At 38.0% G+C, this 14065-nt stretch overlaps 1 protein-coding gene across 7 annotated transcripts in view; it reads left to right on the forward strand.

Moving 5' to 3' along the window:
- Positions 1 to 14065, forward strand: part of LOC110123029 (glycerophosphodiester phosphodiesterase domain-containing protein 4-like) — a 162815-nt gene that overhangs the window by 112449 nt on the left and 36301 nt on the right. For all 7 annotated transcript variants that reach the window (XM_070457264.1, XM_070457266.1, XM_070457265.1 and 4 more), the window contains 2 exons: positions 10499 to 10720; positions 11739 to 11893. In XM_070457264.1, the coding sequence (XP_070313365.1) occupies positions 10499 to 10720; positions 11739 to 11893 (377 nt within the window). The remainder of the gene's footprint in view (positions 1 to 10498; positions 10721 to 11738; positions 11894 to 14065) is intronic.

Raw genomic sequence — 14065 nt, forward strand, 5'->3', positions numbered from 1 at the left:
CTTATAAATGCCCTCGTGTTTTGCTTGGATCTACTTTCCAGGCCTTACAGCAGGAGGAAAGCATAGCTGTCTTGTGGATTTGAGGAGAAAGAGATTGGATTTTTGGGAGATCAGAGTGTCTGGAATTTTGAGGGATGAAGTTCAAAAGTGAGAAAGCTTTCCAGAGAAAGGCCTTTAGAAATCTGCATGGAATTGGCTTGAATATGTTGTTAATATCTATGAGACACAGAAATAGGGTGAAGTTCTACAACGCTGGGCAAAGTACTAATAGGGAGCTTTTATTTGAACCATTCTAAGAACATACGGTTGTGAGAGCTGGACCGTAAAGAAGGCAGAACACCAAAGAATTGATGCCTTTGAACTATAGTGCTGGAGAAGACTCCAGCAAGGAGGTCAAACCAGTCGATCTTAAGGGAGATCAACCCTGAATATTCACTGGAATGACTGCTGCTGAAGCTGAAGCTCCAGTATATTGGTCATCTGATGCAAATAGATGACTCATTGGAAAAGTCCCTGATGTTCAGAAAGATTGAGGGCAGAAGAGGAGGGCGTCAAATGACAAGATGGCTGGATGGCATCACCGATGCAATGAACATGAACTTGGGCAAACTCTGGGAGACAGTGAGGGATAGGGAGTCCTGATGTGCTGCAGTCGATGAGGTTGCAAAGAGCCAGACACAACTAGGCGATTGAACAACAACAACAACATCAAGAGCTCACATCCATTGCCAACATTCATTGGATCATAGAAGAAGCTAGAGAATTCCAGAAAAGCATCTAATTCTGCTTCATTAACTATGCTAAAGCCTTTGTGTGGAATAAAACAAACTAGAAAATTCTGAAAGATATGGGAATATCAGACCACTTTACCTGCCTCCTGAGAAATCTGTATGCAGGTGAAGAAGCAACAATTAGACCTGGCCTTGGAACAATGGGCTGGTTCCAAACTGGGAAGAGAGTACATCAAGCCTGTATATTGTCACCCTGCTTGTTTAACTTACATGCGGAACCATGTGAAATGCCGGGCTGGGTGAGCATGAGCTGGAATCAAGGTTGTAGGGAGAAGTATCAATAACCTTAGATAGCAGATGACACCACCTTATGGCAGAAAGCAAAGAGGAACTGAAGAGCCTCTTGATGAAAGTGAAAGAGGAAAGTGAAAAAGCTGGCTTAAAACTCAACATTTAAAAAACAAAGATGGTGGCATCTGGTTCCATCACTTCCTGGCAAACAGATGGGGAAACAATGGAAAGAGGGCAAGCATCTTTTAATTTCATGGCTGCAGTCACCGTCCACAGTGATTTTGGAGCCCAAGAAAATAAAGCCAGGCATGCTGCAGTCTATGGGGTCACAAAGAGTTGGACACGACTGAGTGACTGAACAACAAGGGCTCACATGTATCTGGAAGATACTCAAGTTCTAACTAGCCATATTAGAAGATAGACATAAGGGAACTTCAGTGAAAACCCCAGAAAAGTCATACCATAGTAACAAGCCTAAACCAGCTCTAAATTAAAGGCTATTTTAGACCCACTTAAAAAAAATCCAGTTAATTTGTTCATAATATAACCCACCCCACCCCACCCCCACAAAAAAAAAGCACTTCCCTTGTAGCTCAGTTGGTAAAGAGTCTGCCTGCACTGCAGGAGACCCATGTTCAATCTCTGGGTTGGGAAGATACCCAGTAGAAGGAAATAGCAACCCATTCCAGTATTCTTGCCTGGGGAATCCCATGGACAAAGGAACCTGGCAGGAAACAGTTCATGGAGTCCCAAAAGTCAGATACAACTTAGCGACTAAATCACCACCACCAAAAAAAAAAAAAAAAACTAGGAGAGACAACAATACTCAGACATCTTACAGTGTACAAGATCCAGTAGTAAAATTCCTGTGCATACGAAGAAGGTTGAAAATGTGGCTTAAAGCTAGGGAAAAACTACACATAAAGATCCAGGAAAAAAAAAAGAGCTGATAGAATTAAGAGAAAGGTAGTTTTCAAAAGCTATTCCAAGTGTATCAGGGATTTAAAGAAAAATAACATAATGACAGAGATGTAAGATATAAAAATAACTGAATAGAATTTCTAGAATTGAAAGCCTATGCCATCTGAAATTCTTCAGTATTTGTTGATAGTTTGTGTGTTTTGAGTAATGGCTCTGTATCATCAAGGTGGTTGAATGAATGGATATAGAGTTGTTCATAAGATTTTTTATTATCCTTGTAATGACTTTGGGATCAATGGTTATATTCCATTTTTAATTCCTGATTTTCATAATTTATAATTGTCTTTCCTCCCCTGCCCTAGAGATCTATGCATTGTATTGATCTTATTAGAGATGCAGCATATGGTTTTGTTGATTTCTGCTCGGATCTTTATGTTTTCTTTCTTTTGTTTGCTTTGGGTTTGATTTTAGGTTTTATGTAGTTTACAAAAGGGTCAATTTTAGGTTACTTCAGTTATTTTTTCTTTCCATTATAAGCATTTAATACTATACATTTACCTCTAATACCACCTTAACTGTGTCATAGATTTTGATGTGTTGTATTTTAATTTTTATTTATTTTGAAATATTTTAAGATTTCCCTTAAGTTTTCTTTATTGTTATTGTTTAGTTGCTAAGTCCTATCTGACTCTTAGGGACCCATGAACAGTAGCCCGCCAGGCTCCCCTGTCCATGGAATTTCCCAGGCAAGAACACTGAAGTGAATTGCCATTTCCTTCTCCAGGAGTCTTCCCGACCCAGGGATTTTTACATCTCCTGCATTGGCAGGTGAATCCTTTACTGCTGAACCACCAGGGAAGTCTGGCCCATGGTTTATTTAGAAATTTTCTTTTAAAATTTCCAGATGCTTTCAGATTTTCTAGTTATCGCACTATTGATTTCTAGTTTAATGCTGTTCTGGTCTGATTACATATTTTGTATGTTTTCATATTTATTGAAGTTTATTTATTTTATGGTTCAGAATATGACCTGTTACATTGTTACAAATGCACATGAAAGGACTATGTATTCTGCCATTAAATGAGTTGTAAAACAGCAAATAAAATGTGTCAGTCTGTCTTCCAATTTATTCATCCCAGCCCATAACCATGTTTATTTTCCACATATGTAACTCTACTTCAGTTTTGTAGATGAATTCATTTGTAGGATTTTTATTTAACACATATAAGGAAATCCAACCAGTCCATCCTAAAGGAGATCAGTCCTGGGTGTTCAGTGGTAGGACTGATTTTGAAGCTGAAACTCCAATACTTTGGCCACCTGATGCGAAGAGCTGACTCATTTGAAAATACCCTGATACTGGGAAAGATTGAGGGCAGGAGGAGAAAGGGATGACAGAGAATGAGATGGTTGGATGGCATCATCTACTCAATGGACATGGTTTTGGGTGGACTCTGGGAGTTGGTGATGGACAGGGCGGCCTGGCATGCTGTGATTCATGGGGTCACAAAGAGTCAGACACGACTGAGTGACTGAGCTGAACTGAACTGAAGCAATACCATATATTTATCTTTCTCTCTCTGGCTTACCTCCCTCAGTATGACAGTCTCTAGGTCTGTCTGTGTTGCTGCACCTGGCATTATTTTGTTCCATTTTGTAGCTGAGTAGTATTCTGTTGTATATACGTACCACATCTTCTTATCTGTTCCTGTTTGTGGACATTTAGGTTGCTTCTGTGTGCTGAATATTGTACACAGTGCTACAGTGAACACTGGGATGAATGTGTCCTTTCAGGCCATATTTTTCCCTATATATATGCCCAGGAGTGGGATTGTTGGATCATATGGTAGCTCTATTTTCATTTTTTAAGGAACCTCCACACTGTTGTCCATAGTGGCTGTACCAGTTTACGTTCCCACCAACAGTCGAGGAGGGTGCCCTTTTCTCCACATGCTCTCCAGCATTTTTTGTTTTGTGCATTTTTTGATGATGGCCATTCTGACCAGTGTGAAGTGATACCTCATTCAGGTTTTGGTTTGCATTTCTCCATTAATTAGTAATGCTGAGCATCTTTTCATGTGCTTTTTAACAATCCACATGTCTTTGGAGAGATGTCTGTTTAGATCTGCCACCCATTTTCTGATTGGGTTGTTTGTCCTTTTGATATGGAACTGCATAAGCTGTTTGTATATTTTGGAGATAAATACTGTGTTGGTTGCTTCATTTGTAAATATTTTCTTTTTCTTAGGGTTTTCTTTTCATTTTGTTTGTGCTTTTCTGTGCAAAACTTTTAAGTTTAATTAGGCCCCTTTTGCTTATTTTTGTGTTTGCTTTCATTATTCTAGGAGTTGGATCAGAAAAGATCTTGCTGGGACTTCTCTGTCAGTCCAGTGGTTAAGACTGTATAAGCCATTTACTTGCCCTTGTGGCTCAGCTGGTAAAGAATCTGCCTGCAATGTGGGAGACCTGGGTTTGATCCCTGGTTTGGGAAGATCCTTTGGAGAGGGAAAGGCTACCCACTGCAGTACTCTGGCCTGGAGAATCCCATGGGCTGTGTAGTCCATGGGATCGCAAAGAGTCGATCAAGACTGAGTGACTTTCACTTCACTTCTTCACTTCATGTTTAATAATAGATGTAAATTTCTTTTTAGTGATATCTTTAGAGCTAGCATAAATCATCTTGCTTTTCAAAGGTGCACTTTTGGGAGCCTTTCACATTGTTAAAAACTTTGGTGACTTCATCATTCACCGCTACTCCAGAAGCCATAGTGGCTGTGGTGGAGGCTCCCAGAAATCATCTTAATTTTCTTTAGTTGGTTGGTTTTTGATAATTTTTCATGATTCATAATCTCTCATTATGTTATGTCTCTTCCTTAGCCAATATCAGTCCAAAAGTTGGTTTGGGTTTTTCCATAAGATGTTGTGCAAAACCTGAACGAAGTTTTTGCCCAACCTTATATCACGGCCTAGATCAGGAGCTGACAAACTGCAGTCTACTGTCTAAATTCAGCCCAGCGGCTGTTCTGTGTGGCCTGAGAGCTGTGTATGGTCTTTGAATTTTTAAATCACTGGAGAAAATCAGAAGAATAATGTTTCATGATGTGTATAGCTCAAACTCAAGTTTTTAGTGTCAGTAAATAAATTTTTATTGAAACACAGCCATGCTTATTCACTTATGAATTGTCTATGGCTGTTTCTGCACTGTCATAGTTCAGTAGTTGAGACAGACCTGTGTCTCACACAAAGGAAAAAAATATTTGACACTTGTATCTTGACACATAAGTTTGCTGAACCCTGGATAAGGAACTGTTTGTGTTTTATAGAACTAAATTTCTCCTTAGAAGATTTGTGAATAGAATTATAAATTCAATCTTAGAATTTCAATGTGGATTACTCCATAGAGTTAAGATCTTGGTTTAAGACTTAAGAAATGGTAGGATGACCCTTCAGTAAAACCTGAAACTTAACTTTCCAGGCCAATTGTTGATTTTGGTCTGATCGGGGAAGTGTTGATGATCTTCATAAGCAAGGTTAAGGACACAAAGAAAGTAAATATAGAACCAGAGAGAGTAGATTTGGATATAACTGGTTAATAACTCACAGATACTGAATGAATTTATATCCTCCAACTGTCTGAGTTTGGAATATTTTTTTGAAAAATAAATGAAATAGATATATTGGTTGGACTAAAATGAGGTGTAATTAATCCTTGTTATATTAAGTCTGCCATTATAGTTGGGTTAGATCTTCCTTAAGTTCAGCACTAGGAAGATTTTAGGCAAACATTATCAACACGGATAATGTGAGCTCTTACAGGTTTGACTCTAATTATTCCTGCTCTTTTCCTCTCAGGAATTCTGCTGCCATGACCATTTATTTACTTTTTAAATCAATATACTAGTGTCCATACTGATTGTCAAATAATATTCAGTACAATTTTCTGCAACTCCTGATACTAATTTTTCTGTGGTGCTTTTATTCTGGCTGTTCTTTTGCCAAGAAGATTCCTAGCATAAAAATTTTAGGAACGGGCTGCAGAGAACAGAGAGGTGTTATGACAGTGGTCTCAAAGTAAAAGTTATGGGTTGGTTCATGGGAAAGGACTTAATATTGTTAAAAATTCCCACCGTTTGAGTGGTTTTAAGCACTAAGCAATCTGATTTTCTACCATAGTGGGATGAATAGTAAAGGTAGTGGCACTTGTCTCAATAAAAAATGACATTGATGTTTATATTTTTGGCTAGTTCTCCTCAGGATTACCTGTTGAATGTTAGTGTTCCCTTCTAAATGGAGTCATTGAGAAGACTTTGCATAATTGTCCTGTTTTAAAAAGAAATGAAGTATAATTGACTTAGAATATTATATTAGCTTCAGATGGATGACATAGTGATTTGATATTTTTATGCTTTACAAAATGATGACAATAAGTCTGTTTACCCTCTCACCATAAAAAGTTATTACAATATTATTGACTATATTCCCTATGCTTTATAATTTCCTTATTATCATTTATCTTATAACTGGAAGTTTGTACCTCTGAATCTCACCTATTTTACTCATCCTCCCTTCCCTCTGGCAACTACTAGTTTATCCTCTACATCTGTGATGCTGTTTGATTTTGTTATGTTTGCATGTTTTGGTTTTTAGATTCCATATAAAAATGAAACTTCAAGCTTGTGAAATAGCTTGAGAAGGACAGGTGTTAACTCTTTTCTAAAGATTAGGTATAATCCACCTGTTAAACTGGCTGGCTGGAGCTGGAGTATTGTTGTTGGGAATTTTAGGTTATCAGTTTCGTTACCAGTAATTGTATTGTTCATGCTTTCTATTTCTTCCATATTCAGTCTTGAGAGACTGTACCTTACTAAGAATTTATTTATTTCTTATAGGTTGTCCATTTTATTGGCATATTTTTATTTGCAGTTTTCTCTTACAATCCTTTGTATTTCTGTGGTGTCAGTTGTAGCTCCTCTTTCATTTCTAATTTTATTTATTTGGGTCCTTCATCACTTTTCTTGATGAGTCTGGCTAAAGTTTTATGAATTTTGTTTATCTTTTCAAAGAACCAGCCCTTAGGCTCATTGATCTATTATTTAGTTGTTTTAGTCTCCATTTTGTATCTTTCTGCTTTGATCCTCATTATATCTTTTGTTGACTAACACTGGATTTTATTTTTTCACTTTGTACTTTCCTTTAGGTGCATATTTTCAGATTTTCTTTTTTACCTGAGGTAGACTTGTGTCATTGTAGACATCCGTCTTAGAATTGCCTTTTCTGCATCCAGTAGATTTTTGGATCTCGGGGTTTCCATTTGTCTCCAGCTATTTTTAAAATTTTGTCTTTCTGACCTGTTGGTCACTCATTGACTGTTCAATAGCATATTGTTTAGCCTCCATGTGTTTGTGTTTTTAAAATTAATTTTTATCAGAGTATAGTTGCTTTACCCTGTTGTGTTTCTAATGTATAGCAAAGTGAATCAGCTATACGTATACATATATCCCTTCTTGTTTGGATTTCCTTCCCATTTGTCACCATAGAGCACTGAATGGGGTTCCCTTAGCTATACAGTAGGTTCTCCTTAGTTATATATTTTATACATAGTACCAATAGTGTGTATATGTCAATCCCAACCTCCCAATTCATCCCACACATCCCCATTTTCCCCTTGGTGTTCAAACATTTGTTCTCCACATCTGTATCTCTATTTCTGTTTTGCCAATAAAACAATTATACCATTTTTATATTCCACATATATGCTAATGCTAATATATGATATTTGTTTTTCTCTTTCTGACTGACTTTTTCTCTGTGACCATCTAGATACATCTACATCTCTACAAATGATCCAATTTTGTTCCTTTTTACAGCTGAGTAATATTCCATCGTATATAGGTATCCTATCTTCTTTATCCATTCTTCTGTTGAGCAACAGTAGAGGACCCTTGGACTGGAGAGTCTTATGTGGGGCCCAGACCCCATGATTCTGGGGAGAATATTCTGCAGTTGTGATTATCCTTCCTTTTGTGGATTGCCTCCCTCACATATGGGTCTTAACTGTATAACGTCTCTAGATTCCTTTTTTATGTCTGTAATTGTGGAAATGTTCTCTACTAGTTTTTTTTTTGATTTATTTATTTTTGGCTGTGCTGGATCTTCACTGCTGTGTCCTGGCTTTCTCTAGTTGCAGTGAATGGGAGCTCCTGTACCTCGTGGCATACACGCGTCCCCTTGTCGGGGCTCCTCTTGTTGCTGAGCGCAGGCTCTAGGTGCTCAAGCTTCTGAAGCTGCAGCACTCAGGCTTCAGTGGCTATGGCACAGGGGCTCCTTGTTGTGGCCTGTGGGCCCTGGAGCGTGGGCTCCAGTGGTTGTGACACACAGTCTTAGCTGCTCCACGGCATGTGGAATCTTCCTGGACTAGGGATCGAACCCATGTCTCCTGCATCGGCAGGTGGATTTCTATCCACTGTACCACCAGGGAAGTCCTCTCCAAGTCTTTAGGTTGTTCTCATAGATACTGGTTCTGCCAGTGGTTGTAGTTCTGGTGTGTTCGTGGGAGAAGGAGAGTGGAGGGCTTTTCTACTCTGCCATACTGGCCACAACTCTAATTGTCCTGTTTCTTAACAAATTGATAAGTTGGGCCATCCAGCAGCCCTTCTACTTATAATTTCTCTAAGCACAGACATAGAGAACTGAAAACCATTTAATACTGTTTTTTACTTGAGAAACAAGGTGTTTTGTGGAGAATTTGTCTTCATTTCTAGCTTGTTACTTACTAAAGCCTTTTAAAAATGTTCAGTCATATGCTAAAGATAGTCTACACTGGCTTTGTCCCATTCCAATCTATTTTTCTGAGTATTTTAAGGTGAGGCCTGATTTATCTAAGCTATTAGATTACCAATATTACTACTTAAAACTACTGGAATCTAGTCTTAAACCATCCTGTTACTCTTGATAGTTTTGCTATTTCAGTTTTTGTTCAAGTTGTCCTTAAGGAAAAGGCTCCGTGAGTGTCCTTGTGGAGTAGATTTCCTGTTCCCTCCCTGTCTGGGGCATTTTAGAAATGAAGCACAAATGATTTATTTAGATCCGTTTTTGGTCTTTCTCATCCAGCTTTTTCCACCATTTTCCCCACATGAAGTTCTAGCAGTTAAGTGAATCATTTAGTGTAGAACTGGTAGAGTCTAAGGAAATCTTGAGTTATGAAGCAAATTCCTATGTTTGTGAGGATTAAGAAAAGACTTAATTATTGACTCAGCTCAGATCTCGACCATGGTTTTAATGCAACACTGATGATCTGCCTTGTTGGTATTATGAAATATGATTCTTTCTTTCTTGAGAAAAAAGTGAGAAAGGGCAGCTTTCTTAGGGTGTTATGGGAGCAAGGAGAAATACAGAGGGTAGAAGAAGAATGAAGATTAAGTTGTGTTGAGACAAAGGAAGGCTACTTTATAATCTTGAGAAAATGTGAGGTAGCTACTGCTTCCTTCTGAAAGATAGCCATCTATCACCGACTTTACCAAGTGATCTAAAATTGGCAAATAATGGTAAAAGTAGCCATCTACTAAGTTTAATATAGACCACACACACACACACACACACACACACACACACACACATGGACTGAGGTGTAAGATAAAATGCTGTGTCTTAAAAAAAAAAAACTGACAGTTCCTGCTGTGAGAAAGTTACACTGAGTAGAAGTAGAAAAGTGAGGGGACTGTTGTGAATTGTGCAGTATTCTGTGTACCAGGCATTCTGCTAGACCCACAAAATATTTTACTGTATTTAACTATCAAAATAATCATGAGAAATACATAGATTATTCCTCCCCTTTCCCATTTTATAGTTTGAACAATAAAGACTTTGAAACTATAAGTGGTTTTACCAAGGTTACAAAGCAAGAAGCATATGAAGCCAAGATTTGAATTTGGTTTTAGACATATACAAATAAGTAAGTATAGAGAACAGAATTAAAGAGGCATAAAATTAGTCATTGGAGTTTAATGCCTTCAAAGTCTCTTTAGTTCAGAAATATTTCAGGAAGTCTTCATGAGGAGGTATCATTTGAACTAAGCTGTGCAGTAGAGGAAAGGTTTGTAACAGGTGAATGTGGCAAGGGAGGCAGATGTATGATAGAGGTGGGTTTGAATCCAGTTCAGTCTGAAGCTAAAGCGTATTTTTTTTTCGTTGCCCATAACTAGAACAGTGAGAGAGAATGTGAGAAACCATTGAAACTAAAAATGAATTGTATTACCTTGAGTTTTAAAAAAGTTTAAAAAGGGAGCTCTAGAGAAGAATAGGAAGAACCTCTAGTGCAAATACAACAGGTTCTATGATATAGAATAAATCATTAAAAATACCATCACTTCCAATGGAAATTGCATTTAATTTTTCTTCTTGGCAACTCTTATCTCAGGACCAGTATTTCAGAAGTCCTGGTGGGTTGAATGGTAATGTATCAACATGGAGGTAGGGCTGGGTGTGGGACTAAATGCAGGAGAATTGGAAAATGCTTTTGATGGAGCCAGTGTTCTCTCTGATGTACTTATTTTCAGATCAAACCATTTTTTCATATGAAACCCTTATCAGAGGCTGATAAGAAAAGAGCAAGAAATCAGAGGATTGCTAAACTAACTGATTTATTGAAAATTGCACAGAAGGAAAAAAAATTGGTGATATTTGATCTTAATTCTCCTCCTCCAAGACATCCTTCCAGGAAATCATATATCCACCTTGTAGTAAGAGTGATCCTTGACTCAAAGATTGAGCAACATCTGGTATGTCTGTCTCAGTATTTATGATAGAGGTTGGGAGGTGGATTGCTTGGTCCCAAGAGCATAGTGTTTGAACCTGACCTACCTTGTAGATCTTTCCTGGGATCCTTAAATAATTCTGCTCTCTATAGAAATGGAGTTGGTTGCTTATACAGCTACATGTGGCAATCTAAGAATGACCCAGTTAAATTTACATCATTGGGGAAAACATTGAGGCTGTTTGCTGTTCCAAACCAAATGAAATGTCACCAGTGTGTTAAAAGCGAATGTGTGTGATTGCTATACAATGTGACCTTCACTGTCACCAACATACATCTATTAGAAAAGGCCTGGGCATGGAACACTAAGGCTTTGAGGACTTGGTTTTCATTAATAATATAGAAAGGACGTCTGGTTCTTATTTGAGCAGAGATTTGTTCATCATGTTTCTCAGAACTTGCTGCATTTTGGCAGCTAATCATTCCAAATGTCTTAAAATTTCAAAATATGGAAGAATGCTATGAGTGAAACAAGTATGTATCTTTGCAAATAGAACTATTTCCACAGATGAGTCATAATAGCATCCCCTGTTAGCAGGATATGGCTCTGCTCAAAGATGATTTTCAGCATCATCAGCCAGAGGAGATGTTTATAATTCTGACTTTTCATCCACACCTACCAACTCCTCATCCTCTTCGGCTAGTATGATATCACTGTGGACCCTTGGTCCCATGATGTTAACTGGGAAAACTCAGCTCCAGAACAACCCTGGTGAAAGCCTCATTATAGGAGTTCGTTAAATGTTGTATGGCAGAAACCAACACAACAATCTAAAGCAATTATCTTCCAATTTAAAGTAAATTGTTTAAAAGTGTTCATTAGACAATATTAAGTCAAGCTGACTCTTTCACCACAGGCTGGAATCTCTCTGCTCCCTGTAAAATGTACCCATGCTGGAATGGGTCTCCTCCCATTCTACATGGGGCTATTTGTGTCTGGACTGCTGATTATCCACTGAAAGATGTCCTATTTCTCCTTATAGATTGCTTGGTTACCAGGTTCTGAGAGAAAGTATATCAAGAGCAAAGCTCCTGGTTTTCAGCATGTGGGCACATATTATACACTTAAGGAACTTGCGGATGAAAATATCACTAGAATAAATGTTGACTATAAGAGGTTGTACTACAATGGATTGAGGTAACTGATCACATCTCTTTTGGCATGTATTGCTTTACTTGCATAAAATCTGCATCCCAGCCAAGGTACTTAGGTTCCTCCTCAGGATATCTGTGTGTGGCTATCTGTTTGGAATCCCCTATTTTCCTCCTCTTGCCCCTCCCACCCTCTGTCAACAAACATTTATCAATGATAGGCTCTCTTCCTAGGACAGTCTTCAGTGCCTTATCCTTGTGCTCTAATCTCTTATCATTGTTGCTCTTTTTCTTTTTATATAATGTTATCAGTGAAAGTCAGAGCTCAAAAAGTTGGTGATTTCCTCTTCCATTACCAGATAGATTACAGTACCTTTTAAATGGCTTTGTGATCCAGATATCTAGATCTCTTATAGGAATAACCCAGGGCATAATTAAATCATTATTTCAAAAAACTTAAAATCGGCGGACGAATGGATAAGAAAGCTGTAATACCTATACACAATGGAATATTACTTAACTATTAAAAAGTGCATTTGAATCAGTTCTAATGAGGTGGATGAAACTGGAGCCTATTATACAGAGTGAAGTAAGTCAGAAAGAAAAACACCAATTACAGTATATTAATGCATACATACGTAATTTAGAAAGATGGTAACGATGACCCTATATGTGAGACAGCAAAAGAGACACAGATGTAAAGAACAGACTTTTGGACTCTGTGGGAGAAGGCGAGGGTGGGATGATTTGAGAGAATAGCATTGAAACATGTAAATTATCATATGTGAAATAGATTGCCAGCCCAGGTTCGATGCATGAGACAGGGTGCTCAGAGCTGGTGCACTGGGATGACCCTGAGGGATGGGCTGGGGAGGGAGGTGGGAGGGGGGATCAGGATGGGGGACACATGTACACCCGTGGCTGATTCATGGCAAAAACCACTACAATATTGTAAAGTAATTAGCCTCCAATTTAAATAAATTAAACAAATAAATAAAAGGGGGAGAAAAAACTTAAAATAGCCTAGTATGAGAATAAAGTAAAATCATTCAGATACAACATTTATAAATATATAATTAGGGACAGATTTTCAGAATTAAAAGCACCTGGGAATGAAATGGTACCTTTTTCAAAGTCAACTGTTTTAGTCACTGCTCATGTTAACCCTTATACCCTTTCTATTAGATTTTAAAATAATTTTTCAGATAATTTTAAATGCTTCCAAGATGCAGCTTCCTTGGAGATATAGATGTAGATGTACATATAGTTACAGGCATCTGTCAAGAGATGTAAATATCAACATAGCTGTAGTTATAGATGTATATCCAAAGTCTCTTGGGGGTAGCAGGAATTCCCATAGACACCTTTTTGTATTTGAAGCCATGAACTCGGCTGCTGGATGCACTTGTGTTACTTTTCCTGGCTCTTTGACCATAGGGGAATTGATCAAAAATATGTTTTTTTTTTCTTTCAACATTAGAAAATCATATATGTATATGTATTTCTGTCTCCTTTTACTTATTTTCATATAGGAAATGTTTCTAGTTAAATTTTTTCTCATAATTATTATTTAGATTACTAGTAGTTGAAATTAATTATAATAGCTTCCATTTATTGAGCTTTTATCATGTGTCAAGTGGTTGGTAGACCACAGACTCATGTTCAAAGCTTGGCCTACCCATCAGACAAGTGATGACCACCCTTATGACTTAGACAAGTTTCTGCAAAGTGTTATCCCCATAACATAATTTTTATAATCAAACAGGGTATTTTCTAGAGTTTCTCTCTGAAGGATCTCATCCCTTATTCCTGTCTTGACTAATTAGTTCATTCCTGTGGATGGTTCTGAGAAGCAGCGTGTCCTTAGAGAAGTTTCTCTCTTTGTTTACTTGTGATTGAAGGTGGGTTGGACCAATAGGAGACACTACTAACTTTGGCGAGTGTTCAGTTCTGTGTTGATCAGGACTCTTCCTCCACATTGTAGGATATTTACCATCCAGTGATGTCACGGCAAAGAGTTTACTCATTGGAAAAGACCCTGATGCTGGGAGGGATTGGGGGCAGGAGGAGAAGGGGACGACAGAGGATGAGATGGCTGGATGGCATCACCGACTCGATGGACATGAGTTTGAGTAAACTCCGGGAGTTGGTGATGGACAGGGAGGCCTGGCGTGCTGTGATTCATGGGGTTGCAAAGAGTCGGACACGACTGAGTGAC

Source organism: Odocoileus virginianus, chromosome 28 (assembly GCF_023699985.2).
Source record: "Odocoileus virginianus isolate 20LAN1187 ecotype Illinois chromosome 28, Ovbor_1.2, whole genome shotgun sequence".
Lineage (NCBI taxonomy): Eukaryota > Metazoa > Chordata > Mammalia > Artiodactyla > Cervidae > Odocoileus > Odocoileus virginianus.